The sequence below is a fragment of the Aspergillus bombycis genome (assembly GCF_001792695.1).
Source record: "Aspergillus bombycis strain NRRL26010 chromosome Unknown contig00011, whole genome shotgun sequence".
Classification (NCBI taxonomy): Eukaryota; Fungi; Ascomycota; class Eurotiomycetes; order Eurotiales; family Aspergillaceae; genus Aspergillus; species Aspergillus bombycis.
This window is the reverse complement of record NW_019170013.1, coordinates 405,946-432,242: the sequence shown is the minus strand read 5'-3', so window position 1 is coordinate 432,242 and position 26,297 is coordinate 405,946. Positions and strand designations below refer to the sequence as shown.

The 26,297-nt window shown below is 50.0% G+C and overlaps 8 protein-coding genes across 8 annotated transcripts; 2 read left to right on the top strand and 6 right to left on the bottom strand.

The window, feature by feature from the left end:
• Positions 1-3,069: 3,069 nt before the first annotated feature.
• On the bottom strand, positions 3,070-4,530 carry ABOM_002384 (phosphatidyl synthase; the record flags this gene model as incomplete). Its single annotated transcript, XM_022529514.1, has 1 exon — positions 3,070-4,530. One exon carries the CDS (start codon positions 4,528-4,530, stop codon positions 3,070-3,072), a length of 1,461 nt encoding a protein of 486 aa, XP_022392856.1.
• A 1,815-nt stretch (positions 4,531-6,345) lies between these two features.
• gldB (putative glycerol dehydrogenase (GldB)) lies at positions 6,346-7,388 on the top strand (the record flags this gene model as incomplete). The annotated part of the gene is made up of 2 exons (XM_022529513.1): positions 6,346-6,753; positions 6,819-7,388. The coding sequence occupies 2 exons, from the start codon at positions 6,346-6,348 to the stop codon at positions 7,386-7,388; spliced, it is 978 nt and encodes a 325-aa protein (XP_022392808.1).
• Positions 7,389-10,458: 3,070 nt separating this feature from the next.
• ABOM_002382 (uncharacterized protein) lies at positions 10,459-12,836 on the bottom strand (the record flags this gene model as incomplete). Its single annotated transcript, XM_022529512.1, has 3 exons — positions 10,459-12,095; positions 12,159-12,547; positions 12,784-12,836. 3 exons carry the CDS (start codon positions 12,834-12,836, stop codon positions 10,459-10,461), a joined length of 2,079 nt encoding a protein of 692 aa, XP_022392807.1.
• A 731-nt stretch (positions 12,837-13,567) lies between these two features.
• ABOM_002381 (uncharacterized protein) lies at positions 13,568-14,213 on the bottom strand (the record flags this gene model as incomplete). Its single annotated transcript, XM_022529511.1, has 3 exons — positions 13,568-13,620; positions 13,683-14,048; positions 14,204-14,213. The coding sequence occupies 3 exons, from the start codon at positions 14,211-14,213 to the stop codon at positions 13,568-13,570; spliced, it is 429 nt and encodes a 142-aa protein (XP_022392885.1).
• A 365-nt stretch (positions 14,214-14,578) lies between these two features.
• On the top strand, positions 14,579-15,564 carry ABOM_002380 (uncharacterized protein; the record flags this gene model as incomplete). The annotated part of the gene is made up of 3 exons (XM_022529510.1): positions 14,579-14,644; positions 14,751-14,866; positions 14,952-15,564. The coding sequence occupies 3 exons, from the start codon at positions 14,579-14,581 to the stop codon at positions 15,562-15,564; spliced, it is 795 nt and encodes a 264-aa protein (XP_022392884.1).
• A 149-nt stretch (positions 15,565-15,713) lies between these two features.
• On the bottom strand, positions 15,714-18,329 carry ABOM_002379 (glutathione S-transferase family protein; the record flags this gene model as incomplete). Its single annotated transcript, XM_022529509.1, has 8 exons — positions 15,714-15,775; positions 15,827-16,172; positions 16,225-16,333; positions 16,398-16,547; positions 16,613-16,779; positions 17,045-17,621; positions 17,746-17,933; positions 18,057-18,329. The coding sequence occupies 8 exons, from the start codon at positions 18,327-18,329 to the stop codon at positions 15,714-15,716; spliced, it is 1,872 nt and encodes a 623-aa protein (XP_022392827.1).
• Positions 18,330-18,903: 574 nt separating this feature from the next.
• Positions 18,904-20,686, bottom strand: ABOM_002378 (putative MFS multidrug transporter; the record flags this gene model as incomplete). The annotated part of the gene is made up of 5 exons (XM_022529508.1): positions 18,904-19,807; positions 19,860-20,189; positions 20,262-20,335; positions 20,392-20,413; positions 20,478-20,686. The coding sequence occupies 5 exons, from the start codon at positions 20,684-20,686 to the stop codon at positions 18,904-18,906; spliced, it is 1,539 nt and encodes a 512-aa protein (XP_022392828.1).
• A 1,958-nt stretch (positions 20,687-22,644) lies between these two features.
• Positions 22,645-24,033, bottom strand: ABOM_002377 (S8 family peptidase; the record flags this gene model as incomplete). Its single annotated transcript, XM_022529507.1, has 4 exons — positions 22,645-22,998; positions 23,055-23,143; positions 23,215-23,659; positions 23,710-24,033. 4 exons carry the CDS (start codon positions 24,031-24,033, stop codon positions 22,645-22,647), a joined length of 1,212 nt encoding a protein of 403 aa, XP_022392829.1.
• Between the last annotated feature and the right edge of the window lie 2,264 nt (positions 24,034-26,297).

Sequence of the window (26,297 nt, the reverse complement as noted above, 5' to 3'; positions counted from 1 at the left end):
GTATTGCCAAGGATGTTCCTCTCATAAACGGTCGTTCTCTCCCCGGTATTCCGGTTCTTAAGTTGATGCTGAACTGACCAGAACCCTGACCAGGACTACAAATTTCCCTGGCAGGGCTTACCTCGTTGTTTGGTACGTTCGGACAGCCTTCCTGATGGAGTTATTGCCTTGGTTATAGAATATCAACAAAGGAAGCACATATAATTCATATTGATGATCTTATTGAAGTGGATCAGATGTGTTCATTGAACGGGTTGACAATTGGCATTTCGAAGAATCCCCACTACAGGGTAATATTGTCGAGACATTTTACTAGAAGTTTGAACTTCTATGCAGGTATCTATGTGTCTCTACAACACTAAACAGGCAACATATCCATATCACCGGGCACTAGGGTAGAGTTCTCGAGATGTATACTCGTTCGGCTATGGATATCTGTGTACATAGTCAGAGCTAGAAAATTACAAAGAGTATTACTATCTTGTTCTTCTATCCTAATTGGGTGATGATTCTCAAGATACCAGTTCGGACGTGAGAGTTCAAGAGATATGAGGTAGTTTCAGACTGGAATGTCGGTATATATTGCTACTTCTTGTGGCAGGAGTATTTAGTCTGGGTGATGATCATATAACTATAGCCGAGAGTGTGACTTCAGTGATTTTAAGGCCCAGAAATACATAGGGTAGAAATGGTATAAAAGTTTACACTGTAGTTTGCCCTTGTTAGGAATGTGTTTGTTGAAAAACATAGGGACATGATGGTGGTGGTGGAAGAGAAGGCACGATTTTGTGGTAGAACTAAAGATCAAATACAACTTAGGACTTCCAGGTTACAATTACAAGCTACCGTATATTCGGCTTACGTACGACTGGTAGCCAACCCGATTTCTATGTTCGGTGATTGCCTCGTCTTCACATTTGCAGGAAAAAAAAAAAAAAACGAACCCTATACAAGAGAACGACGACGTATGGGACTCAAAAAACCAAACCATCCACACCCACAAAGATAAAACCAAGAAACCAGGATCCCCAAACCTTAGCAAAAGAGAAAACCAGTCATCCAAGCCTCAGAAAAACAAGCACAGAAACCCTTCCATATACTCCAGAAAGCAAGCCCACCATAACACCAGTTCTCACGCAACGATCCAATCCCAGCCTCACTCTGATACCGCTTCTCGCAGCCATTCAGGAACCGCAGAAAAACGCACGTCATGTATTGAGGACTCGAATGCGGAACTTATGTCATTACCCACTTGCTGATCCCCAGATCGAGATTAGGCTGTGGGGGCGCCCAGATTGATAAGATCTCCATCGTGACGTTTTTGATCTTTGCTAACCCATTTCAGGAGTCGGTATCGCGATCCTGCATGGCACTAAGTGAAAGCTCTAAACTGATAACAGCAAGTCTGGGTTGTCTATCTCTGTTTGGGAATGGTGGGTTTTGGCTTGCTTCTTGTGGCATATGGGGTTCGGCTGTGCAGGAGGGTAGCTTATCAGAGCTGGACTTTGGTTGTTTATATGTGTCTTTTCGCTTTGAGGGGGGATTTGGAGCTAGTGAGGACTGATTGGATATGTGTTCGACGTGTAGTATCTTTCTTGAGGTAGAGATGAGTGGTTTCTGGTGGTTTGTATATACTATGTATAGAGTAGCGTCTCGCTGCCAATGGGATGTTGTACTATATAGCATTCATCTGCATTACTAGTGTAGAGTCGGTTCAATTCAACACACATGTTATTATACTACAGAGTAAAGCGTCGCCCCACAGATCGACTTTACTATATGAAGCAGAGGAGGTCGAGATCGAGAATGACGTACAGGATATCGCTTTCTACCTATAACCGATTCGCAGGAAAGCCATACAAGTCCAACTCAGCTCCTCCAAGCAGACAATCTACGTCACCTCCCCAATCCCCCCGAAAAGACAAGATCGATTAATTTCCCTTCCACTTCTCCCGCAGCTCTACGTATGTACCTATCCGGGTCCAATATCCGAGACCCGTCCAACCTCCCCGAAACCAGACCCAGAGCACCAGACAGAACAATACACAAGTAAACGTTATACATAGACGACCTCAGATTTCCACCGCTGTATTTGAAAACCTACTTCCCAGTAAATACCTCACATATCAGTTACCACCCCCACGTGGCAAATGTATACACGAAGCTGTAAATCTAATGCAACCCTGCCATTCGAGGTCTAAAATTTCTTCCCGTTAGGTCTTTTTCCGGTCAGCCACGCCGACCCGAACACGGGATGGCAAATATACCCGAGAATCCTTCGGAGGCATGTTGGACCTTCTCGGGTGTGGCTGTGGTTAGGTTGATTCTAAGCGAACGCGAAACACGCCATGCATTAGCCCATCGGTATATGCCGGGATATCCCGTTGGTGAAAACTCTGTGGCAGAGTTTTCTTTTTCTTTTTTTTTTTTTCTTCCGGGAAGATGAACATGATTTTCTAGTTTATTGTTTTCAAAAAGGTATGCAGACGAGGATAGGAAGAATTGGGAGATGGCACGATATTACGCGGTTCCAGAGGGTTCGCTTTCATGATTCAAGTTATCCTCTTGATCTATGAATGGACTGCCGGGAGTGATTGGGTTAAGCTTTAAGTTCGCCTACATCAGAATGTCGTCAACGACTCGAGAAGAAGTTTGAAACAGAGTTTTTGCTTGCGGTCGTGCCACAAGGCGCTTCAATTGCTGCTAAAAATCTAAGCCAAAGAAATCTATACGTGTATCCAAACCCAGTTGAACCTCATGATGTTTTTTAAAACAAGACTTGTTCATTGATGCCCTTGCATCATCACATAAATATAACCCAGTCTAAATTGAAAAATGTAAAGGAAAAAAGATCAACCATCGCACTGCTGGTGGTGTCAGGCTAGATGGTGACAATGGATATCAAAAGTTCAAACCCGTGAAAAATAGAAACCATGAAAGACGCTGTGGTCTAGCATCAAAAGTGGGAAGAAAGAAAATATGGTAGATAGAAGAATATCAAAGGAATCAACCAAACGCCAGTGAAACGGAAGTTCCTTGTTTCTTTTAGGTTTTGGGCATGATCGTCGTTTATTCGACAGCGGAGCCGCTGTCACCGCCGGTGACGGGGTTAACCTTGGGGTTCCACTTGAACTTGAACTCCTGGCCAAGCTCCTTGCGGACGGCAGCCTTGACGGCCTCCAAGACGTTGGGGAAGACACCGAAGTTGGCGGGGTTGTTGGTGTCGTTGTCACCACCCTGGAAGACACCGGTACGGACCAAGCAGGTATTCCAGCCGTACATGTTACCACCGCAGATGTCGGAAGCGGGGTTGTCACCAACCATGTAGATGTTCTTGGGGAGACGGTTCTCGTTGTGGATCTGCTCCATCCACGACTTGAGGACCTCATCGGCGTAGGTGTAGGTGGCACGCTCGGGCTTGCCGTAGACGACACGCTCCAGGTCGACGCCGGTGAGAGCCTTGTACTGAGCCTCAATGGAGATACGGAAGAGACCCTGGGTGAGACGGGGTGGTCCCTTGTGGTCGGTCGGCATGATCAGGTCACCCTGAGAGAAGTAGATGGGGATGCGAGAGGCGACGGGGTCCTTGGCACGGGTCAACAACTTGCCATCCTCCGCGAGCAAGAGATCCAGGATCAGCTGCATGTCGGTAGCGTAGTCACGAGAGTCGGCAAAGACCAGGATCGCGTCGAACTTCATCTTGGAGAAGTCGCGGGGCTTGGCCTGGGCGCGGTCTTCCTCCGAGAAGTGTCCCCAGGGAGACACAGTGGGGTCCCAGGCGACAATGTCCTTGGGGTGGACGACGTTCTTGAAGCCGTAGTTCTCGGCGACCTCACGGATCTTCTGGCCCTCACCACCCAACACAAGCACCGTCTCGTAGTACTCCGCCAATGCCTGCATTGGGGTGTGAGACTGGATGAACTGGTCGGTCGAGATAGGGACACCGAGAACCTCGGTGAGCTGCTCGCAACGGGCAGCTTCGGTCTTACCGCCACCGTTGGTGAGCAGAATGTAAGGGATCTTGATGCCCAGCTCGTTGTCACCGTTGAGCATCTTCAGGGCCTCCTTGGCGGGCTCAATGGCATGGTTACCGTGGGCCAGGACACCATCGATATCGAAGGCAAAGGCCATGTTCTTGGCAGCAGCGACCTTCTCCTTGGACATGTCCTGGACCTGAGAGGCCAGGAGGTCGCGGGAAACCGAGTTGCCATCCGCGGCGACCACGGATGCCAGACGAGACACACGGGGAGATCTGGGGATAGGGAGGGAGGTGCCGAAGGAGTTGCGAGAGCCCCGACGGTCCCTTGTCGAGGGAGCCAGGCTCAGGTTGTGCATGTACTGAGCAGCATCGCTGATGGAGCTGCGGGTGGCGGGGATCTCAATGGTGGCACCCGCATCATTGGGGATGGGCAGAGAACCCGCCAGGCTGCTACGACCATCTCGGGGGGAGCGAGCAGCGGGGGCCGGAGCAGTACCGGGAGCCGCAGGGGCGGGATCAACAGCGAAGTCAGCGTCGTCGAAGCGAGGCATTGTGAAGATAAGTCGAGATAGATCGGTAGAATTGATCAGAGGGAGAGGAGAAGATGGAGGAGGAGGGGGAGGAGGGGTGATCTGATGATGTAGATAGAAGAGGTGATGATATCACTCCTGGAACAAAGACAAACGGATCGACAGCCAACAAGCTTCCTCAAGCTATAGGGCAGTCTCCTGGGAGTGTTATGAGAGGTAGAGAAGAAAAGATGATAACCATTGACTTCAAGGAGGGCAGTCTGGATACTAATATATACCAACCGTGCCAGTGGCGGTCAATTCCATTTCCATAAAAGAGGCATGTTATTATTATTATTATTATTATTATTTTAATTTTATTATTACCCTGCACGCAGCCATCATAACCCAGGGCTCCACTCTGGGTATCCTTTTTTTTTTCTTTCTTTCTTTTTTTTTTTTTGGTCGAAGGAGTATCATCATCGATGAATTCCTGAGAATTATCGTCATCAACGAATTTGGTATTTGCATCGAGCTGATTCGGTGATGGCGAGAGAGATACGCCTGCTGCGGGTACGGCGGAGTCCCACTAGACCCAATTCAGCTTTCGTAAAGGAAGTTACCCGTGGATCGAGGTCCCCCCGTATTGTAAAATTACGGACCATCCAAGGACCCTGTGGTATTGAGAAAGTGTAATACCTGAGGTACGGAGAAGGTAAGAGTTCAGTCCCCCATCCGCTTTTTTCTGCCACCACCACCACCACCACCACACCAAGAGAAGCTGCAGAGAGCTGCCTAAGGCTAATCCCGAACCAGTGCAGGACGGCGGGGCGGGAGGGTTACAGCAGAAGGAGTCCTTCTCCGGTCCATTGGCCATCGGGTCTTTTCTTTTTCTTTTTTGAATTTGTTTTCAACCACCCTCCCCTCCAGGCTTCTTCCCTCCCTCACTGCACGAACGAGCATCCAGAGAGCTGATCCTCCGAACCAGCATGAAGCCATCCTGCACGGTGACTGGACAGGAGAGGTTCCAGCGGGCCCCCCCAGGGTGGCGATTAATTGGCCGTCAAAGATTTCCACCCATGGGAAGCGCTTGAGATCGATGGAGACGATGACGATCGAGCGGGCGGCGGCGGGTCAAACGCTCACGCCGTTTCGACTCTGAAATCAAATGATGTCATGGCGGCTTTCTCGGCTGGTGGAGTCCCCGTAGTACAAAGTCGTCCATTCTCATTTCAATTTCCATTTCCATGCCGGTACGCTTTTTACCCTTTCGCTGCAACCGCTGGGGGTTGTGGTGGTTGTTTGATGATGCCGTCATGGAGTGGGGATTGCGGATGGACTAGAGAGAACTAGTCGTAGCATGTCTGTCTGTCGGTATCTCTGTCGTGTACCTGGTGTGTATTACTGTGTAGTAGGGGTAGCTGTAATGTCACATCACATCATTTCTCACCTCAACCAGGGCAATTCGAGAAAGAAACCGAGAAGAACGATGGAAGCGAATAGCCAGACAATGCCACCGACAGGAAAGAGAGCTCGACCGCCGGAAGAAGCAAAAGTGTAATAATAATAATAATAATCGATCAACCAGTCCCTGGTGAACAAGTATAAACCAGAGAAATTAAGGAGCATTTCATCATTGGACTGAACCCCTCCTTGTTGCTGTGGTTGTTCCACCCCACCTTTCTCTCGGAGCTTCGACTGCGCTCGTCAATATACCCCTCTCTCTATATTTTCCTACTATACCACCCCACGAACCCCTCTTCTCCTTGTGTCCTTGAAAGCTTCTCATTTAGAACTCCTTTCACTCGCACTATACCCCCCCCAAAACCCCAGATCTCATTATCACAGCTGCCCAACATGTCGAACGGAAAGACTTTCACGCTGAGCAATGGCGTTAAGATGCCCGGTGTTGGTTTCGGTACCTTCGCCAGCGAGGGCTCCAAGGGCGAGACTTACCGGGCCGTCACGACCGCCCTCGAGACCGGATACCGCCACTTGGACTGTGCCTGGTTCTACCTCAACGAGGATGAGGTTGGTGACGGTATCCATGACTTCCTCAAGAAGAACCCCTCGGTCAAGCGTGAAGACATCTTCGTCTGCACCAAGGTCTGGAACCACCTCCACCGTCCCGAGGACGTCCAGTGGTCGGTCGAGAACTCCCTGAAGAGACTCCGACTGGACTACGTTGATCTCTTCCTTGTCCACTGGCCCATTGCCGCCGAGAAGGAGGACCAGGAGCACCCCAAGATTGGCGCCGACGGCAAGGTATGGACCATATCATCCTCTGCAGCCGAGTTTCATCTCCCGGAAGCTAAACTGAACCATCATAGTACGTCATCCTCAAAGATCTTACTGAGAACCCCGAGCCCACATGGCGCGCCATGGAGAAGCTCTACAAGGAAGGCAAAGCCAAGGCCATCGGTGTCTCCAACTGGACCATTGAGGGTCTTGAGAAGCTGCTCAAGTACGCCGAGGTGAAGCCTCATGTCAACCAGATTGAGGTCCACCCCTTCCTGCCCAACACCGAGTTGGTCGACTACTGCTTCAAGCATGACATCCTCCCCGCGGCCTACTCGCCCCTGGGCTCCCAGAACCAGGTGCCCACCACCGGCGAGCGGGTCAGCGAGAACAAGACGCTCAACGAGATCGCCGAGAAGGGCGGCAACACCCTGGCCCAGGTGCTCATTGCCTGGGGTCTGCGTCGCGGCTACGTTGTGCTCCCCAAGAGCTCCAACCCCGCTCGTATTGTATCCAACTTCAAGAGCATCAACCTGACCGACGAGGACTTCGCGGCCGTCAACAAGGTCGCCGAGGGCCGTCACTTCCGCTTTGTCAACATGAAGGACACCTTCGGCTACGACGTGTGGCCCGAGGAGACCGCCAAGAACCTGTCTGCTTAAAGCAGAACAGCTCTGGATGGGACAATAGACTTCTTTTCTTTATGCAGGACATAAACAATTGGAGAGTTGTTCGGGAGACGAAAACATATAGTATACATTGGCTACCTATTCCCATAGTATCAAACGAAGAAATATCACGGCCTACGACATGACCACTTGGATGGAATACTTTGTGTAAATAACATACATAGAAAATTTACCAGGTACCATACAAGAAAGAAAAGCAAGCAAGCAAGAAAGAAAAAACCAACCCAAAAAAAAATAGAATAATAATAGAATATACACACAGAAGACCTAATTTCCCAATGCAAGCAGTCCCAAAAATAATCAAATTAGAATTTGAAAGAGGTTGATTGAATAATTTTTGAATTAATTATTTAGCCGCCCAGGGCACACACACACACACACACACACACCTTCTTTGGCAATCAAAGTGAGAGAACCAATACAATGAAGTTGAAGCTCTATGGAACCAGAACCATCCCTCGAAAGCAGTTACCCCTGCGACGTGCATCCTACTACTGTAATTAGCACAGATGAGAAGGTGGACTCGGAGGACAGTCCTCCATGACATGCGACAGGTCGGCTAACGCTTTAGTAAGTTATGTAGTATGACGCTATGCGCCAGACCCGGTAAGAACAAGAGAAATGGATCCCGAGTCTACATACAACGTTACTTATTACTCCCCTTGTTTAGAGTATCCCATTCCATTGAGTTCATAGATGGATTCAATTGAGTTTTGGGATAGTTACACACGGAATTGGCAGTAGAGCTCTTACTTGTCGCACTGTGTAGATTTGGTACATAGTACCCAGGAACAGGACCGTCAATACTACTACTAGTACTAGTACTAGATACGAAGGGAAGATGGCAAGCAAGTAGGAACCAGCTCAAGAAGGAACATCAACCACCATCCCGCACAATACAGTAAGAACCTCACCATCTAATACAAGTACCTACCTAGATAGGCGGAAGATACAACGCCGGAAGAGAAAACAACCAATACAACCTCATCAAACAAAAAGCCTCAAAAAAAAAAGAAAGGATCGGGAAATCCCGGAGCCTTTTCACACTCTCTCCGGTGGGCAAATCCGGAAAAGCCCTAAAACACCGAACCCCCCAATGCGGTAAAGCCCGTGCAGCCCAGTGGAACCGTGACCATTCCAAAACCTAACCCTACACGTCCGGAACCCTACCCTTATTGGTTCCCGCCAGAAAGGAGGGCATGTCGGGAATGACGTGGGATGCAATCATAAACTCGGGTTTCGACGGTGGGGAAACAGATGAAATGGGAAAGGTGGGAATGGATGGGGTCCCACTTAGTATGAGGCAGAGAGGTACAGTACCTTAGACGACCTACATTGGCCATGGGCGGTGCGTTGCGATGATTTGATGGACGATGGATATGGATTCCCACTTGGAGTTTTTGAGGGATTAAATTTGGGGCATTGTTTGATTTTGACTTTTTACTCTTTGGGTAAATTTTGGGGCAGATGGCATGGGTAGCGTCGGCGCGGTTCTTATCCTGTCTCTTCGTTGATACGGTGGTAGGTAGATTGGTAGTATCATCATACTAGTAGGTCCCCTCAATGGATGTAACTGAGTGGTTCGTCCTTGTCTATCAAACTTAAGTATGGTTCAGGAACCGAGGGACACCCGCACCATATTCCTGTTCTGTAGGACAATGTACTGCGCCAAGTATGGTTGGCTTGTTGGTCTTTCTTTATTTGGTTTTATCTCAGGTAATGGATACCCCGGTGACTTGAGATGGAAGGCATGTTTCATAATGGACAGTTGGAAGGGTGCCATAGGTCCGAGAGGCTTCCAAGGGATTGGGTCCTGATAAGCCAGAGGCGTTTTGATAGAGAGGGAACCTGGGATGTTGCAGGTAAGGGTGGTATGTATGTATCTAGGTACATGATATCATGTACATGCCGCTGTGTAGCAGATATCTTGTAGAGGGGTGCGTCTTTTGATTGACAGAGATCCAAACGAAGAGTAGGTAAACTTTCCTTATTCTACTGAAGATGCCAATTCTGCTAAGAGTAGCCAAGTTCCCTATCGTGAAGATCGGAGCTCGATAGGTAGATAGTTCCCGGTAGATGGTTTGATGGTGGTCGGGTGTTGGTTCCTCGTTGGAGATATCTCGGTCGAATTTAGTTAGGAAGCGGTGGGGGGGGGGAGGGTGATATCATTCTGCATCGAGGGAGTTTGGGCTATACCAATTTAATTTTTCATTTTCTTCTTTTTTGGATCTCGCTTTTTTTGCTCCGGTGCAGTTATAGTCGTTGGAAAGTGAGGTATTAACTCGAAGTCCGGTATCAATACAAGTAAAGGTATTACGATAGTGGCATAACATACACCACTGGATATCAGTTTCACCACATCTGCAGGCAGTTCATCATCACCACCATGATTGCACCGTATTATGGAGTAGATGGAGTCCAGATAATAAGACTTGCTCCATAATAATGTGTTTACTTTTCGTGATGATCCCACATCCCGGGCCCCTCTACGGAAAGACTCGGTAGCCTACCACCCGGATAGGATGATGAGTGCTGCCTTCTCCCGAAAGAGCATTCACTTGGAGGAGGTTAAGCGAGATCTGAGAGTTGATCTGACAAAGATCGGCATCAAGGCCCGAGGCCGTGAGTGAAAGCCGGGGGTTCATATGGACACAGTAAACAAACGAGCAGAACCCAGAATGGAGGTTGACGGTTGGGGTAAGATTGCATAAATCACATGCAACCCGACACACAAACACCGCCGATCAGGCTCTGTGCGTCTTCTCCATTTCCCCCGGATTTCTTCATCTCCGCCCAGCCTGCCCACAAACAAATGCATGAAGACAGCGAACAACAAGAATTATATTATGGATGTAAATAGCAAAATCCGGTGTCTAAACCAACGCCGTCCAACTCCTGAGATCACTAATGGTCGAAGACAATATTGACAGGATTATGAATATGTACAGCTGTTCAGTCCTACACTTTGTACCAGGGGAGCAAGCCGAAAAATAGCCTTCAAGAAGATTTGTTAAAAAAAAAATGCTCAGACGGACCATCAAGGTCACGATCGCACTCGCCTTGGCATCGGTGTTGACCCGGCATGGGCCTTGAAAAGACTTGAGCTCTTCAGTGAGCTACTGTCTAATGACGCTCGAGTGTCACTCCGAGTGCTGACACGGGAGACTTTTTTCGATACGCTACTTCCCGCTAATGCCGTCCGGGGAGACTTGGGGATCAGCTTTTTGCGTGTTTCGGGCGGGCTCATGCTGGTGGACGGCGATGCACTGGCGTCAACGGCTGCAGTAGGTTTCGGTGTTCCCAGTCGCCGCACACGCCGCGGGCGAGGAGTTGCAGTAGTCGCTGCAGTAGTCGCTGCAGCCGGCACGGTGTCACCACCAGTCTTCGACGGACCCTGCGAACGCGTCGTGCGGCTACTGGCCGCCTTTCTTTTCTCTGAATTTTTAGATTTCCCTCCCCGGCCAGCAGCGTCATCGCTACTCCCCTCTCCACTCTCACCTTCGTACTCAACGAGTCGCTCGTCGTTCCATGACACCCTCTTTGCGGACGCCCGTCGTCGACCAGAATCGCGTGCAGACTTGTCGTCATCGGAAGTGGCATCGGAATCCGATGTTTGTTGAGCCAAAGTCTGTAGTGTATACTTCGGTAACATCGCATCTCCTTTATTCTGTCGCGTGTTCCGACGAGTCGCCAGTGCCAGTTCCTGGGCTTCTGTTTTTTTAAGAAAGATGAATTCGGTTCCCTTCGCACGACGAAGCGTCAAGGTGTTGCGAGCCGCCGTAGTCGTAGTAGTCATCCGCGGCGGGGGCTTGACACTACGAGTTCGGGTGCTTCGACGGGGACTGCAAGGCCGTTGATCTTCATTTTCGTCAATGTCCTTACCCGGAGCCTTGGATGGGGATAACTGGGCTTTCTGCGGTGAGGGTGAATTGGCATCCAGATCCTCCAGAACCCGACGACCTTGCGGTGTGGGAATTTCGGGGATCTCCACGTATTCCGGGTCGGCCTTCTCTTCTGTATCCTGCGTAACCATCGCGGCTGCTGCGGCTTTGGCCTCTCGTTTGGCTTTCGCTTTGGACAAAAAGTTATTAAGTAACTGGGCATCCTCGCCATCCAAAGAGCTCCGTAGTGCCGATCGAACCAAAGTCGACTCCTGTTCTGCAGTCAGGTTCTGCACGGGTGCCGCTGGTGGTGGTTCTGTGGCGTCTATCTGCTGCACACTCTCTGGAGACACCGTTGCAGGAGTCTGTGATTCGCATAATCCAGACTGTAGATCATCCGTCATAGTGGCATCCAAAACAGCATCATTTTCCTGCTCCTCTATATTCTCCGGAGGACCAGCTTCCAGAGAGCTAAATCCAGGTAGGTCAGCCTGGGGCAGACTGAGATCATCAGGTCCCTTTATATCAGCAGTGGTTCCATCCATCCCACTTTCTAAACCATGTAGCGTGCGGGGATAGGCCGCGGGAGCAGCCAATCTGGTAGGTGTGTCTGGGCTACCATCCATCGATTCGTTGTTTTCAGCCGTATCCGGCAAATTTTCATCACCTGATGTGGCAGCATCGGGTGCATTTTGATAGCTAGTTTCGCTGTCGCCGTTGTCGCTGGCTCGTAGCGCCTGAGAATCGGCTACGATAGGCTCGGAGCTGTCCACGAGACCGCGATAGGCGGGAAATTTACCTAGTAAAAGTCAAAACTGGATCCTCAAGAACAACATGATAGGGACACGCGATGGTGACTTACGCCTTTTCCCACTGGCCTCTGACTCCCATTTTGTCTCTAGAAAAGAGCGTCCTCGGGACACCGTTATCTCTACTTGTTCCTCGGAATCATGCACGAGACATCGTCTCTTGATGCCACGCATGTAATCTTCATTCCGCGACGCGTTGATTTCTGTATATAGGTCGTCGTGATCATCAGGAGCACTCTGCGCGGAAATCAAGCGCTGCAGCGCCTTCATACTGTTGAATGAGGAGCGGAAGCGCTTCCACACCTTCCGCGATTTGGGACGCGCCAGGAACGGGGTGGAAGGCTGGCGATCCCAGATGCGCGGGGCGGGTTTCACAACTTTCACAGGAGTGAACCGAAACCTGTCGTCTTGGAGTTGTTGGAATTTAGGATTTGGAAAGGGACTGTAGAAACCGCGCGATTCACAACAGATTAGCGACTATTTCAGGAAGTGTAAGGCCCGTAGGTGTAGCGCTTATGCCAAGTGACTGAGATTTCCCCGTTGGGACAGTCACAGCATCGGGAACCAAAAAAGGGGGGTTCAAAGGAGACGAATCAATGCCTCGGCTTGGGACAGGTAGATTATCTGTGTCCTTCAAAATCCTGATGTGTGGAATGTGTAAATGCGAGATATAGTTACCATTTTTGTAAACCAGGTTCTGCCCGCATCGCAGACTCGTCGGTGGTTGACATTATCTCTTTCACCGACGCGAGTAGTGGAAACAATCGTGACGTCAAACGGCGACGATATAGGCAATGACGGTGGGCGCTATTGATGTCTTGATATGTTGATACACAATCTTATAGATATGAAGGGATCCAGTACTAAATGCAGAGTAAGGTCGACTCGTGGTAAGTGATAGAGGCGCGCGTGGAGACTGGAGTTAAATAAATGATAGACTAGAGTGAATTGTTTTCGTTGGATTTGGCCCGGCCCGTTGCTGTGCCAACGGCTGCTCAGATCACAAAGGCTGATGAGACCAATGTCTCCTTTGACCAATGATGAGTGGATTTTTTTGGTTTAAGAAACGTTTTCTTTACTGTGAATGGCTCATTAGGCTTGCTATGTGGGCTAACTTAAAATGTCTATGATATAATGATCCATGTTTACTCCGTAGATCGCCGTTGGATGTTGCATCTTTGTCTTACACCGTAAATGACCATCACTACCGCCAACTTGGACCGACTGCAATTCCGGACTTCACTTTTCTTCTTCTAGTAGATATCTATGGATCATAAAATGCTTTAGACTCGATCGCCCGTCTCATGCCAGACATTTCCCCAGAAAACCCCACAAATCGACAATCATATCTCATAAATCATTCATGTCTCAACCTAGGAATCACACTCAAATCCCCCAAGAAAAGAAGCACTATAGAACACAAAAGCACCCTAAACACCATGTTCACCTGTAGCCCATATCTCTAGAATAATTTCTCCTCCATATCCCTGTCATCAAATGGGTCCCCGAACTCGTCTATGTGCCGCAACGGTCAGCCTTAATCCAAATCATACCTAGAAATCAAGCCCCTCAGCTACCAAATAGAAAGGCAAGGTAGAACCCACCAAGGTTAAAGTCCTGATCAATCACGAATTCCATCGCTCGGTGATACTCCTCCTCCGCCCGTTTGTTATTCCACGATGCCCCCGGTTGCTGCTGCTGTTGAGCGGATGTCGTCTCCGCGGAGCCTCCAGATGCATTGGTATTGCCCAGTCCGGCGAGCCCCCCAACATCAGCTGATACAGATTGTGTCTGCGATCCGGGCGGAGAGAGCTCCGAGGTGCCTGGGAACTGGGAGGTGGCGCTACGAATGTTGGTAGGGGTACGAGATCCGACTGGGGAGTCTTCGGAGTGCATGTGGGAGGATTCGGGAGAAGAGGCCATCTGGGAGTCTCCGTCTGGATCTGGGTTGGTTGGTTAGTGGGATCTGGAATTTCGGGTTTTGGGAAGCGGATGCCTTGGGTTGAGGATCAATGCGGGGATAAAGAGCGGGATGAACGAGAGGCTTGATGGCGGGCGGAGGGAGGGTGCACACAAAGAGAGAAGTGAGTGTACATACCAGTGGCCATATTGAGGGTGAAGGATGAGAAACTCCAGCTTAAAGTAGCGAAAGCGGGTCTTGATATCGTCAGTCAGTTTCGAGCAGTAGGATTTATCGTGAACTGGTTTGACGTGGTGCTTCATGCGAAGGCGGAGTAAACCCCGAAAGAAACCTTAACTAAGCAACAGCAGATTTTCCCTCTTCGAATTCAATGGCTCTTACTTCTCTTTCCCCTCCCTCGTCACTCTTTTTGCACTTCCCCGATTTCCCTACTCTTGGAGAGAGTTTGATTTGGATTATTCTATCTTGGTATACATTACTTGCATCTGGAATTTCTTGTTCATTCTGCATCTGCATTTTTCTTCTCTTTCCCATAGATTATACGTGTGAACAATGAGCGCGAAGTCCTCCGCTGAGACACCCGATGCATGGGAAGATGACTGGGAAAGACAAGCCGATGTATGCCCTCCTTCTTGCTATACATAGTGGTATCCTAGGACCAAATCAACCGTTCTGGATACACTTTCTATATAATCCACTGATCTGACCGCGAACTTCTCTGCAGACCTTAGCGTCCGACCCCACCCCGCCTCCACCGGAAAAGAAAGTATCCTCCAAAGTGACCAAAGCACAGCGCAGGGCGCAGCAAGCGGAATTTAACCGGCAACTATGGGCGGAAGCGTACGTATATCTTCCTCACCACCACCTGTCTCTTGTGCTGTCCATGTCCTGAGCAATCGCAATCTGACCGTGCTTCTACATACAGTGAAACTCCGCAAACGTTCCATTTCCTGGAATCGCGCTCTGCTGTCCCTCTCAAGCAGGAGTTCAAACCGACAGTGACTCTTTTGAGTCGTAATCCGCACCCTTCTCGGCAATCATCGTCTGTCAACGCCGCAGCCGTTGGTCTTGGACGGCTGGCTTTGAACGGTGATAATAATGACGATTCGGACGATGACAATAAACCACCTGAGCCTACTCCCGAGGAACGTCAAGCCATTGCGCTGCGTAATCGGGAAGAGAAGCAACGCAAGTACGAAGAAGTACGTGAGAGATTGTTCGGGAGCCCCTCCGGCACTACATCAGGCGCATCGTCACCGCGCAGCGGGACCCCGCCAAAACACGAGGGTAGAGGGAAAGGAAGAAGCCGTGGTAATGGAAGAGACAACAACCGAGACAAGAGAGATTCTTCGGCAGCGCCCGGAAAATCTAAACAGCTCTACGATCCCGATTCTCCTAAGCCAAGTTATGTACAGAGGAAAGAGAAGCAACCGACCAATGACCAGCAATCTCCCCGGCAGCCCATCCGCAGCCCTCGAGGCCCGGACAGCAGTGGTAGAGGCGGTTTTCGGTTCAACAGAGGCGCTAGATCGACATAACCCACGCGAAGGGAAATACTCTCACTGGGACGGGTCACGACCCATTAGGGCTACTGATCACTTGGAGGGTAGCCCTTCAACAGCCTCGTGCCACACCACTTTAGTAGGCTGTTCCAAGAGACTTACTCATACTGTCCCCTACACAATGATCATGGAAGAGATCTTCCAGAATTGATCGCATTCGCAAGCAAAGAAGTGTTGGGGCGGTTTTCTGGACGCGCGTCAGTCTCCTGACAACAGATTCCTCATCAAGGGAACTCACGGGCATATCGTTCGTAGCTGTCAAAATAGAGCTCATCGTCACTTGTCGTCGCTTTGACGTGCTCATTAACTTCGATAGCGTTGACCCAAGCGCCCCATCGGCTCCCTGCGTCGGGGTCCGGCCAACCGCGGTAGGGCTTCAAGACGCGGTTCAATCGAATGATCCAAGGAGCCACCTGGACATCCACAAAGGACATATTAGCCCCCAGGAAGAATGGCCCTTGTGTGTCGGCGGCATTCACTAGCGTCGCGAATGCGTCCTTTAGCTCTTGCGCATTTGAAATCTGCTTCTGCTCATCCTGTTCCTGAAGGACGCGGTAGAAGTTGGGCACTATTTTGCGATTGATCTGCATCTATCAGTGTATGCCTCTTACGGGCATTACGTTGAATGAAACTCACAAAATCTGCCCAGAGTCGGCAATGGGCTCGCAACTTCGCATCTCCTGGCGGGAGCAGGGGCGGGCCGGTGTTCAAGTCTTCAAGCTGCATGAAAGTGTCAATATCTCTTCTAGCTTGACTCACGTTAAGTCGTAGGGGTTGATACATATTCTAGCAAAACAGTGCTTTCATACGAACCCCAATCTCCGTGTCGCAGGGCAGGGACAAGGCCCCTTGGATTCACTTCCAATAGGGACTGGGGCTTTTTGTAGGGATCTATTTCGATATACTGATAAGGAATGCCCTTGGCCTCCAAGGCTATCCATACACGCTGCACAAAGGGACTGGGGGAAGTTAGTTTGAAGCACATTCAGATTATGGGAGATACCTATATCTATATAGTACGTACCAGAAACAGCTGCCATACAATTTCAGTTCATTCACGCTGGAACGATTCAACACCGTCGCAGCAGCTAAGCCTGTGGCTTTTGTGTGATATGTCTTCTGTGGCGGCTGGTTTTGAGTAGACATTGTCCTGACCTTTTGTGCGGGTTGAATTAGACTCCGAGGGTAGAACTGTTGGGGGTAAACAAATGGCGGGGAACTTCTGGCAGGAAAACAGCCGCCGTCTTTGTATTTGGAAAGGGGATCTGAGGAACATTGAAAACGAGACCATTCGATAATTGATGAGAAAGCGGGGGAAAGGAAAGAGACGCAGGAATGATGGATTCCTATTGATTAAGGCTCGGAGAGTTGATGTGACGTAAGGCTCGTGTCTGGTTTTTTTGTCGGATAGAAAAACAAAAGCCAAAATCCAACGAATAGAGCATTTTTAACTTACCGAATGTGCCTTCTTCTTCTCCCTCGCCTCCTTCAGCAGATACCGCTGTACACTATTCTTCTTCACCCGATCACTCTCTTCTAATGTATGCCGATGCCCACCGCTTACCCCGTCATTCTTCCCATTGGCACCGTTCCCGTTAACCCGCTGGATGGTGAAGAACCGCTGTCCATTGGCCCCAGGATGACCCTCAGGTAACGGCGGATTAGGCGTCAGCACCCCAAATGGCTGGCGATCGCGAGGCTCCCGATCCTCAGGCGGAGGAAACACCGCCTCCCCGCTGGAGAGTGACTCCGCGCCTAGAGCGGCCCCGGCGTCATTGGCGGCGCCCTCCGCGATCATCATCGGGCTGTACCCGGGGAAATACTCCGTGATTTTGATCTTCACATCGCAGAGATCCCGTTGGCGCGCTGTTCGTTTCCGCTTCTTCTTGTTCGGATCATCGGACTTGGGAGTCCCGGGCGGGCGGCCTTTCAATCGACAGTCCCAATAATGTGAGATGAGCGGCTTGCGTTTGTAATGCTGCGTAGAACGGTGAGAGTAGATGTTATCCACGTGCGGGAAGTAAGTCAGGAATCTATCGGGGCTTTTGTCAGATCGGTTGTCCGTCACATGAGTTCATACAAACCCGCCCATATCTCCCCGGTCTCGCTTTGGTAGGTACATATACAGAAAAAGCTGACAAGAGATGTAAAACATACTGCTCTTCACTTAGCACAATCGTCTCATCCACATTAAACAACCTTTCTCTCCACAGGTCCAGATCAGGCGGGTCCACGACCGATGGCATGTCTCGGAGGTAGCCGCCCTGCTTGGGTGAGAAGATCGAAGCCTCGGAGAAGGTATTGCACTGTGGCTGCATGTGCAGAGAATGGGAATTGTCGCGGGGCTTTTCCAGTTAGCCATTGTTTTTGAGTATATGCCAGATTTTGTATGAAGGTGGACTTGCGACTGGGGATCCCCAGCTTATGTATGTATGTATGTATGTATGTATGTGTCAATCAATACTTACGGGTAGGTTGTTGAATGGTTCTCGAAATGGTTGGGCTTCATTTTGCTCCTCTTGTTGCTGGATTGAATATGAGTCTAAGGTACCAACGGCCGTTTGTAGAGGATGCAATGACTGCGCGTCAGTGGACTCAGCACTATGGACATGTTCTTGGATATCATGCTGGTGTTGTGCTTGTGCCGCTGCCAATGTGGATGCATCCTCAGCAACACCTGAGAGCGAGTCAAGATGGAGCGAATGGGGAAGATCCGAGGTTTGAATTCCCGGATTATCCATTCTGCACTGAGACAGAGAGTAAAAATTTCACAGAGCAAGAAGGGCAAACAATACCAATCGTGGAGGTAAATAATTGTAGATGGAAAGGGATGCTGCTTTTGCGAAGGAGAAGATGAGAAATGGCGGAGAGGTTGAAGCGGCAGGGGGTTTTGGACCTGGCAGAAAAACCAGGGAAAGAAATTACTTCAATCCAAGACGGAACACTGCATAAGATCTATTTATTTATTCTGGAACTGCCGCTATATTATTTAAGAAAATAAAATAAAATAAAAATAAAAGATGCCACAATCATGGGGTGGGGGGAAGAAACAGGACAGCGAACTCCAAAAAAACAATCATCGTGTTTTATGATACCTCCGTTTCGTACCACATGAAAGAGTAATTAATTAAATCATCAATTCGCCCTGCGTACTCCGTATTTATAGCAAACTATCGGCCCGGCTGGAAACGCTGCCTCTCCATCACGTATCCATCTCCTGCTCATCATATCCTCTTGCCTCATAATCTATACCACATCGACGAGGTATAAAGGCCGTGAATCATTCTTCTAGCTCTGAAGCATAAGCCATCAGACTTAATATCCGTCCTCGTCAACGCTATGCTCGTTATACATGCGCAAGCTGTACTTGGCAAACTTGCTCTTGGCGCGGATCTGCTTTCCAAACCGTGAGAACAGGGGTGGGATGGCACAGAACATGGTCGCAATGATCGCCAGCACGGAGATAGCCATATTGTTGCCGAGGTTCGAGAACATGGGCGGAGCGATGAGCGGCAAAATGGCAGACAAGAGGGCTCGGACAATAGCCAGGGCGGCCAGTCCACTGGCTGCATAGCTAAGATAGCTGTCTGTCAAGTACCCGCCCAGCACGTACTCAATCTCGTTCAAAGAATATCCAACCAGCACCAGGCATAAGACAGACACTATCCAGTGCAGGTCGGTCCTGTATGGAGGCACCGTCCAGGCGAAAGCCCAGAGTCCCACGGTGAGAATGAAGGCCCCAATCCAGAAACCCGTCAACTTGTGCTCAGGGAGGAGTGGCTGGCCCTTCTGGCGGTGCTTATCGATAATATGCAGATCGATATAGCGGGTAAAGAACCCGAAACTCAGACCGACCCCGATAGCAATGAAGGGGAGACATGCTTGTCTAGTGCTGAAGCCGAAATCCTCGTAGATTGGAGGCAAGGCTTCTGTGAAGAGGTAAACCAGAGCAACTGCGATGGCGCTGATCACGGACACGAAGAAGACAATAAGCTCGGTGAAGAAGAGGCGCACGGGACGGAACAGTGCCGTACGCACAAAGGTCTTCAGGTCTGGTGTGCGGTCTGGGTTCAATCCCTGAAGCGTTTCGATTCCGGTGACTTTGCGCAGCTGTTCCACCTCGCGTGCCAGCAGCAATGAGGGACGAGACTCGCGGAGGGTCAGTAGGATGAAGGTGAGGATACCGGTCACAATGGCGGCCACATAGAATAACCACCGCCTAGATGTTCCTGTCAGTACTGGGGTCAGAGTCTAGGCAAGCGAAGCCATACCAGTTCAGATCCGCCACGATAAAGGTGCTCAGTATGGGGCCGGTCACCAAACCTAGGTTAGCCACTATGGCCCAGAGACAAAGCACCCAGACGCGGTCTCTAGCATTGAACATATCCTCGATACTGCCAATCACAACCGTTGTCGGGATCGCCGAGACAATTCCGCTGAAAAGACGACCAATGACAACGCCAGACAAAGATGGGACCGCAGCCACGATGACACAAGAGATACTGTACAGCGCCGTACTGAGTACATAGAGGTTCTTGCGTCCGAACGCTTCCGAGTACGGAGGGAAAACGATGGAACCGAGGCCCTGGCCCAACAGATATCTATTGTCCAACAAGCCATCAGAAAACGCAATTTAGGTGAGAGTCCAAAGGGTTGAAAGGTGTTGAACGGACATTGATACAAATACAAATATAGAAAATTCCTTCTCGATGTTGAATTCAGGTATGGCATCTTTGGCTGCAGTAGACTGTGATACTCAGCGTTATGTTCTCAAGGGGCAGGGAGGGAGACTGGGGAACGTACGCCGGACGCGCTGATGGCAGTCCTGTATACAGCCGTCTGTTAGCAAGGAGCCTCATCGAGTACGAAGCAGCAGACAGTCAACATACGTGAAGAGCTCGAGGAAGATGATCAAACTAGTGTCATAAGCTTTCCGTACAATGCTCCAATTGCGAGGATGACGCTGATTTCCTTTCGCCCATCGGATATGGAATCCGTCAGCCGCGAACTCCAGGCCATATTGTCTCAAATGTGGCTCCAAAATGCCTTTGTCTGTCTCAAACTGAGACATGGCGATCTCGGGCAATTTGTCGTTCATCTTGGGCGGCAAAAGATATCCAATAGACCAAGTCGAATGAAGAAACTTGGATGCTGAAAGCAGTAAGCATAAAATATCAGGTAGGGTCCCAACATCTGGATTTTGACTTAATAATCCTAACTACATCTTGCTGAAGCAAACAGAGCATCAAACAGACATACGTAGCTGCAAGCTTTTTTCTTTTCCCCAGAATGCAAGGGGCTGGATGGTGCAGATCCCCGCTAAATGTCGAGGGAGGTATGATGCTATTCCCAGTGGCACAGGTTAGTCACCTGGTCCACAGTTGGCCATTTTAGGTGCTTCTGAAGTCATTTCAACGGCCGGTATCCGAATTCTTTGGTCCTTCACCACCTAGGCTGAGGCAATATAGCGTCCGAGAAACTTTGGAAGAGCTACCCCCTTGGTGGCCATACCTCTCGTTTGAGACGAAGATCTACATACCGGACGGAAGACTGACTAGTAGAATGCTCGGCGTCGCCAGCAATGTTCGTCAGCGTTTCTATCCCTTTGTGAGCGCTCTTTGCCCCATAGCCTACGCGTCAACTGGAGAAGGACAAGGAAAAAGTCCCTTGTGGCAGGGTGCTCCCAGAACTCTTGTACCAAACTAGCATTGCTCGTCGGCGGTAGGGCTAAGACATGGAGCTTCAGGTCGAGCTCGAAACCGTGAAATTCTCCGGGCTTTCTCCCTTACACCCTATGACCTATGTATCATCGTGGAGAATGCGCCTCCAATAGGACGTAGGACGAATTATATTACGTGAAATGATCCGAACTCGCCTTGCTCTGTAGATGTATAACCTAGGTCCACCCTTCCCCCTTCCGAGTCGTAACCGAGAAAAGCTATGTAGTTTACCCAATTTGACTATTGGTATCGTGTACTGTTACCTAATATAATGCAGTATAGGTCTAGGCTCTTTGGCTACGATACTCAGCCGGCGTTTTTCAAGAAGCTGCTGTGCCTCCGGTAACATATCCCAACCCACTGGCATCATTGATATAAGACCACCGAAGTCAATACAAGCAGTGGCGAGGGAGAAGGATGGAATCACACCATTTACTAACTAACGAATACATAAATCGCAGCATAGACTTGTGAAAAAAAAAAAAAATACGGAGGTCCCATTCCCCGGCTGTCCTCACTTCGTAGCCGTTCACGTTTCTCGATCCAATCACCCGGCTCTCGGCAGAGTTTTTTTTATGTGCAAGTTACTTCTCAACAGAGGTCTGATGACTTCTACTATAATGAACTTTATTAGGAATAGGAATTGGCAGTGGCGGAAGAATCGATGGTTCTTCGTTTAGCAGATTTGACTCAACGAAGGGTGGGCATTTCAAATATATATCACTACGACACGGAACCGTTTATCCCGGTGTTGCTGGCTTTGAACCTAGGAATATACACCTTCAGGCTTGTTCGATCTTAGAAGATTATTGTAGGCATGTATTCTAAAGTAAATCTGTACTTTGGTTGTGTACCAGTAGACATATTATCTTCCGTACAAGCAGCGTCGCTGGCTTCTCGCAGGAATTGTAACGCCAGCCCTAGTTCATTCCCCGGGATCTAATCGACCACTGATTCCACCGCGAGGAGGAGCTTGTCATGTGATTTGGTCTGCAATCGAGAAATCAGGTCATGATTTTCGTTCAATCTATGATAGTCAAATACTAGAGGTCTTGCTAAGTGCGGGTGATCTTCATGCCCTGCACATCCGGTTCGTTCGGCAACTGGCTACTCCTTGTAGATCGGACAAATTAGAAAGCCAAGTTTTCATTGACTACTAACATAAGTAAACTCTGTACATGGATTCAGATAAAATCCTAATTCTTGAGCAAACAGCCTATGTATCACGCTGTATGCGTGCCATGCATATATCCGTCCGAATCAAAACACTCTTCGTTTTCTAACCACCACTGTATTCCAGCAACAATGGGGAAACACTCCAATGTACACCAGGTACTTAAGCGGCACCGTTGTAGGCAAGCAGGTTGACGCTGCCCTGGACATCCTTGACGACATCCTTGGTGGCCAACTCCTTGATACGCTTGGTCACTGCAGCAGGGCCACTGAGGTTCTCAAGAGCAGCGAGGTAGAGGGACAGGCCGACAATGTGGGGGGTGGCCATGGAGGTACCAGAGATGGTGTTGGTGGCAGAGGAAGAGCCAATCCAGGCGGAAAGGATATCCTGACCGGGAGCGAAGATGTCGACGACCTTGCCGAAGTTGGAGAAACTGGCACGGGCGTTGCTCTTGCTGATAGCGGCAACAGTGATGGCATCAGGGGCAGAGGCAGGGCTGGTTTGGCCGGCATCAGACTAAGAGAATTAAGTCAGTGACGGTTTCGTCTGTGCTCAAGGAAGGGGAGACATACGTTCTCGTTACCGGCAGCGACAATCGAGAGAACACCCTGCTCAAATGCGTTCTCGACCGCATCGTTGAAAGCCTTTGAGTAGCCACCGCCTGTGTTTTTCAAGTTAGCGCTCGCACATCCCGAGTATGAGTGCCGGTAGTGAAGAGCACTGTAAACTCACCCAAGCTCATGTTGATTGCAGCCTTGCTGGTACGCTTCTTAGTAACAATGTCGTTGGCAGCCCAGTTGAAGCCGTCAAGAATGATGGAAGTGCTGCTCGATTCACCCTGGAAAACCTTGACCGAAAGGATGCTGGCCTTCTTGGCAATACCATAAGTCTTACCAGCAATGGTACCGGAAACGTGGGTGCCGTGACCAATGCTGTCCTCGTGCTGACCGCCGGCAGCGTTGTAGGCCTTGCTGGCGCGGCCCTCGAACTCCACATGGTCGACATTGACACCGCTATCCACCACGTAGGCAAAGGTGCCCTCGCCGGCACTGGTGTCGTAGACGTAGTCGGTGCTCTGCTCGCCCTTGTGGGAAATGCTTCCCAGGCCCCAGGGGGCACCCTTCTGGGTGGTCAGACCATCGAGGTAGTAAATCTGGTCCTCCTCGACGTAGGCAACCTGGGCGCGAGTTAGCCGTCATTCACAATTGTGAGCGGATGACCACAAACATCTTCGTTCTTGCGGATCTCCTCGATGGTAGCATCGTCGAAGGAGCCTGCATAGGCGGCGAACTTGTTGATCTTGTAGTTGCGCTCAATACCGACAGGAAGATCGCCGCCGGTGGTACCACGACGCTCCAGACTACGCTGGTGAATGTTGGTAGCCCAGGTGGTATGCTCCTGAATCTTTGCCTCGTCGATGCCGGACTTGAAAGTGACAATGTACTTTCCGGGAAGCTTTTCAGCAGCGCGGCGGGTCTCCTGCACGGGGGCACCGAGGACCGCGGGAAGGATAGCCCCGAGAAGGAGCAAGGTACGCTTGATGGACTGCATGATGAGAAGCTTGCAAAGATGCGCGAGAACAACTCAAGTCGGAGGATAGAAACTGCTGGCTTGATGATAAAAATGAGGATGGGAGCGGGATGCAGACGGTATTTATAACCTTCAGGAGCACTATATTTCCCCGTTCTCGAACAGTTTCTACGAGTTTAGATCACTCGTACAGCATGCAATGACAAGGATGCTCTGTACCACCGAGCGTGGTTGAAACTCACAGGGTAACATTGCATCTCTCAGAGGACTGCGTTGTGCTCCACCGGAAATTACTCTATCAATCAGCGGACATGATGAAGGATGAGAATGGTGATGACCACCACGGACGCCGACCCGCTTCAGTCAAGAACGGGTGCTCCGATAGACCGTGAAGAAGACATGGCTATGGCAAGTTGTCGAGGTTGCAGGGTTTGGCCGAGACCAGCATAGGACACTTTCCTCAAAGGAGTAACTAACGCTCAGGGTAGGGGCTTGGTGCCTTCAATGGGAAGGTGGTATATCCCGCAGTCAATTAATTCCCACAGGAGCTCGCCATAATGAGAGGAGTAAACGATATCTCGGACAGAGGGCCTAATGCCGCGGACGATACCTTTAGGAGTGAAGATCATCCTAACAATGCGACAGAGATCAACGTGACCCATTCCCTTTGCTTGGCATCCTCACGCGATATCCGCTTTTTCCCTCGTCTTCTATCAGATTTCAAGGGTTCTGATTGGGGGATCAGGTCTTGTCGGAATCTAAACTTCGAAGAATGAGCCCCAAGGTGAAGCCAAATCTGGCAACGTACGGGGTTGCATGAAGAGCAACGTAAAAGAAAAAGGATAATAACCATGTCCACCTATAATATCGCGCTTTCGGTATTGGCGAGTGAGAACTGCTTGGTCAAGGGCCGCGGGAGGGGCTATCACACAAAGAAGTGGGATCTTTGCGATAAGCACTTTCTGGCCCCGCGCCGAAGAAGCTAAGCTAAGCAGTCGCTGGTGCTACACCAGGGTTATGCGAACGGGCATGTGCTTTGGAGGGTCTTCTGATAGTATCAAAACTTAGGCACACACACACATACACACACACACGCATTCGCCCTGTTTGGGGGGTCTTTCCTGCCGCAGAAAAACCAGGCTCGTAGTAAAAGCATATGCCACGCACGCCAACAGTCGTTACACAAAAGTCCTGCAAGATGACAATACTCCGAGTCATTCGAGCGACCAATGACACCAGCTAGCAGCCGGCCTACCCGTCGGCATCAGAGTATCGCATTAGGCACTACATGAATGGCCCGTCCCCGCAAGCCATGGGTAGGTGGCAAGCCTACCGCCGGGAGTCCGAGCGACCAAGGCGCTTGGCATCAAGGGACGGCAGGGGCCAAGAGGGGAAGCCAAGAAAGGTGGTAGTCAACGAGGCGGCATCGGCATTAGCAAAGGGTTCTAAGGCTAACGCGTTGACCTGGCGAGTCAAATGATCATTGGCAGTGTCTTTCAGGTGCATGAGCACTCTGCAGGTGAAGTTTGTGGTGCCGCACGCACTAGTGCCCATATCTCTTCATGCATAAACCAGCCAAGCAAGTCCTTGGCATATCTGGTCCCTTCCAGTGGGCTGACCGAGCTGCAGGTTAATTAATGTTGCTGATGTTGCATTCAGTGGGTCCGGCGACCTGACTTGCCAGGGCAGGTCGGTGGGGATTAGACATTAAGCCTTCGTAGCTTTCCTAGCCTGCTCACGGTATTCTCGGGACATTTTTGGGGCAGGAAAAGAGGGGAAGTAAGCAGAGGACCTGCAGGAAAGAGTGAGGGCCAGCCTTGTGTCAGGGTTGGAGGTGGTGAGCCCTGCCTCGTGATTGGCAGGGATTCAGCTGTGGCCTGAGGCTAAAGGGCGCTAACATCCAGGCAGCTAAATTCTTGGCATTTCTTCTTCCATCGGGCTTCCGTTGGCAATCATTAACCCTTAATTTCTTTTTTAATCTCTTGCTTTCAGGCGTCATTCTGGGCATTCGACTTTTGTCTCGGATTCGAGAGGAGCAGTGCCATGCCTCGGGACGAGACTGAATAGGAAAGCCTTCATCTTCATCTGATACCAGTTCGGTCGGAGCACCGCAGCAAATCAAGTAGTACCATGTCTTCGATAACGTCATTGGCTCTTAATTAATTTATGCATCCTGTGTACACACTAGCAGCGATTGTTCAGCCACCCGATAAGCGCCGGTCTTGGCCCTCTTGCTTTTGGGGTTGGCTTTGACCCTCGTGACGCAAATGGATCTTGAGGGTACT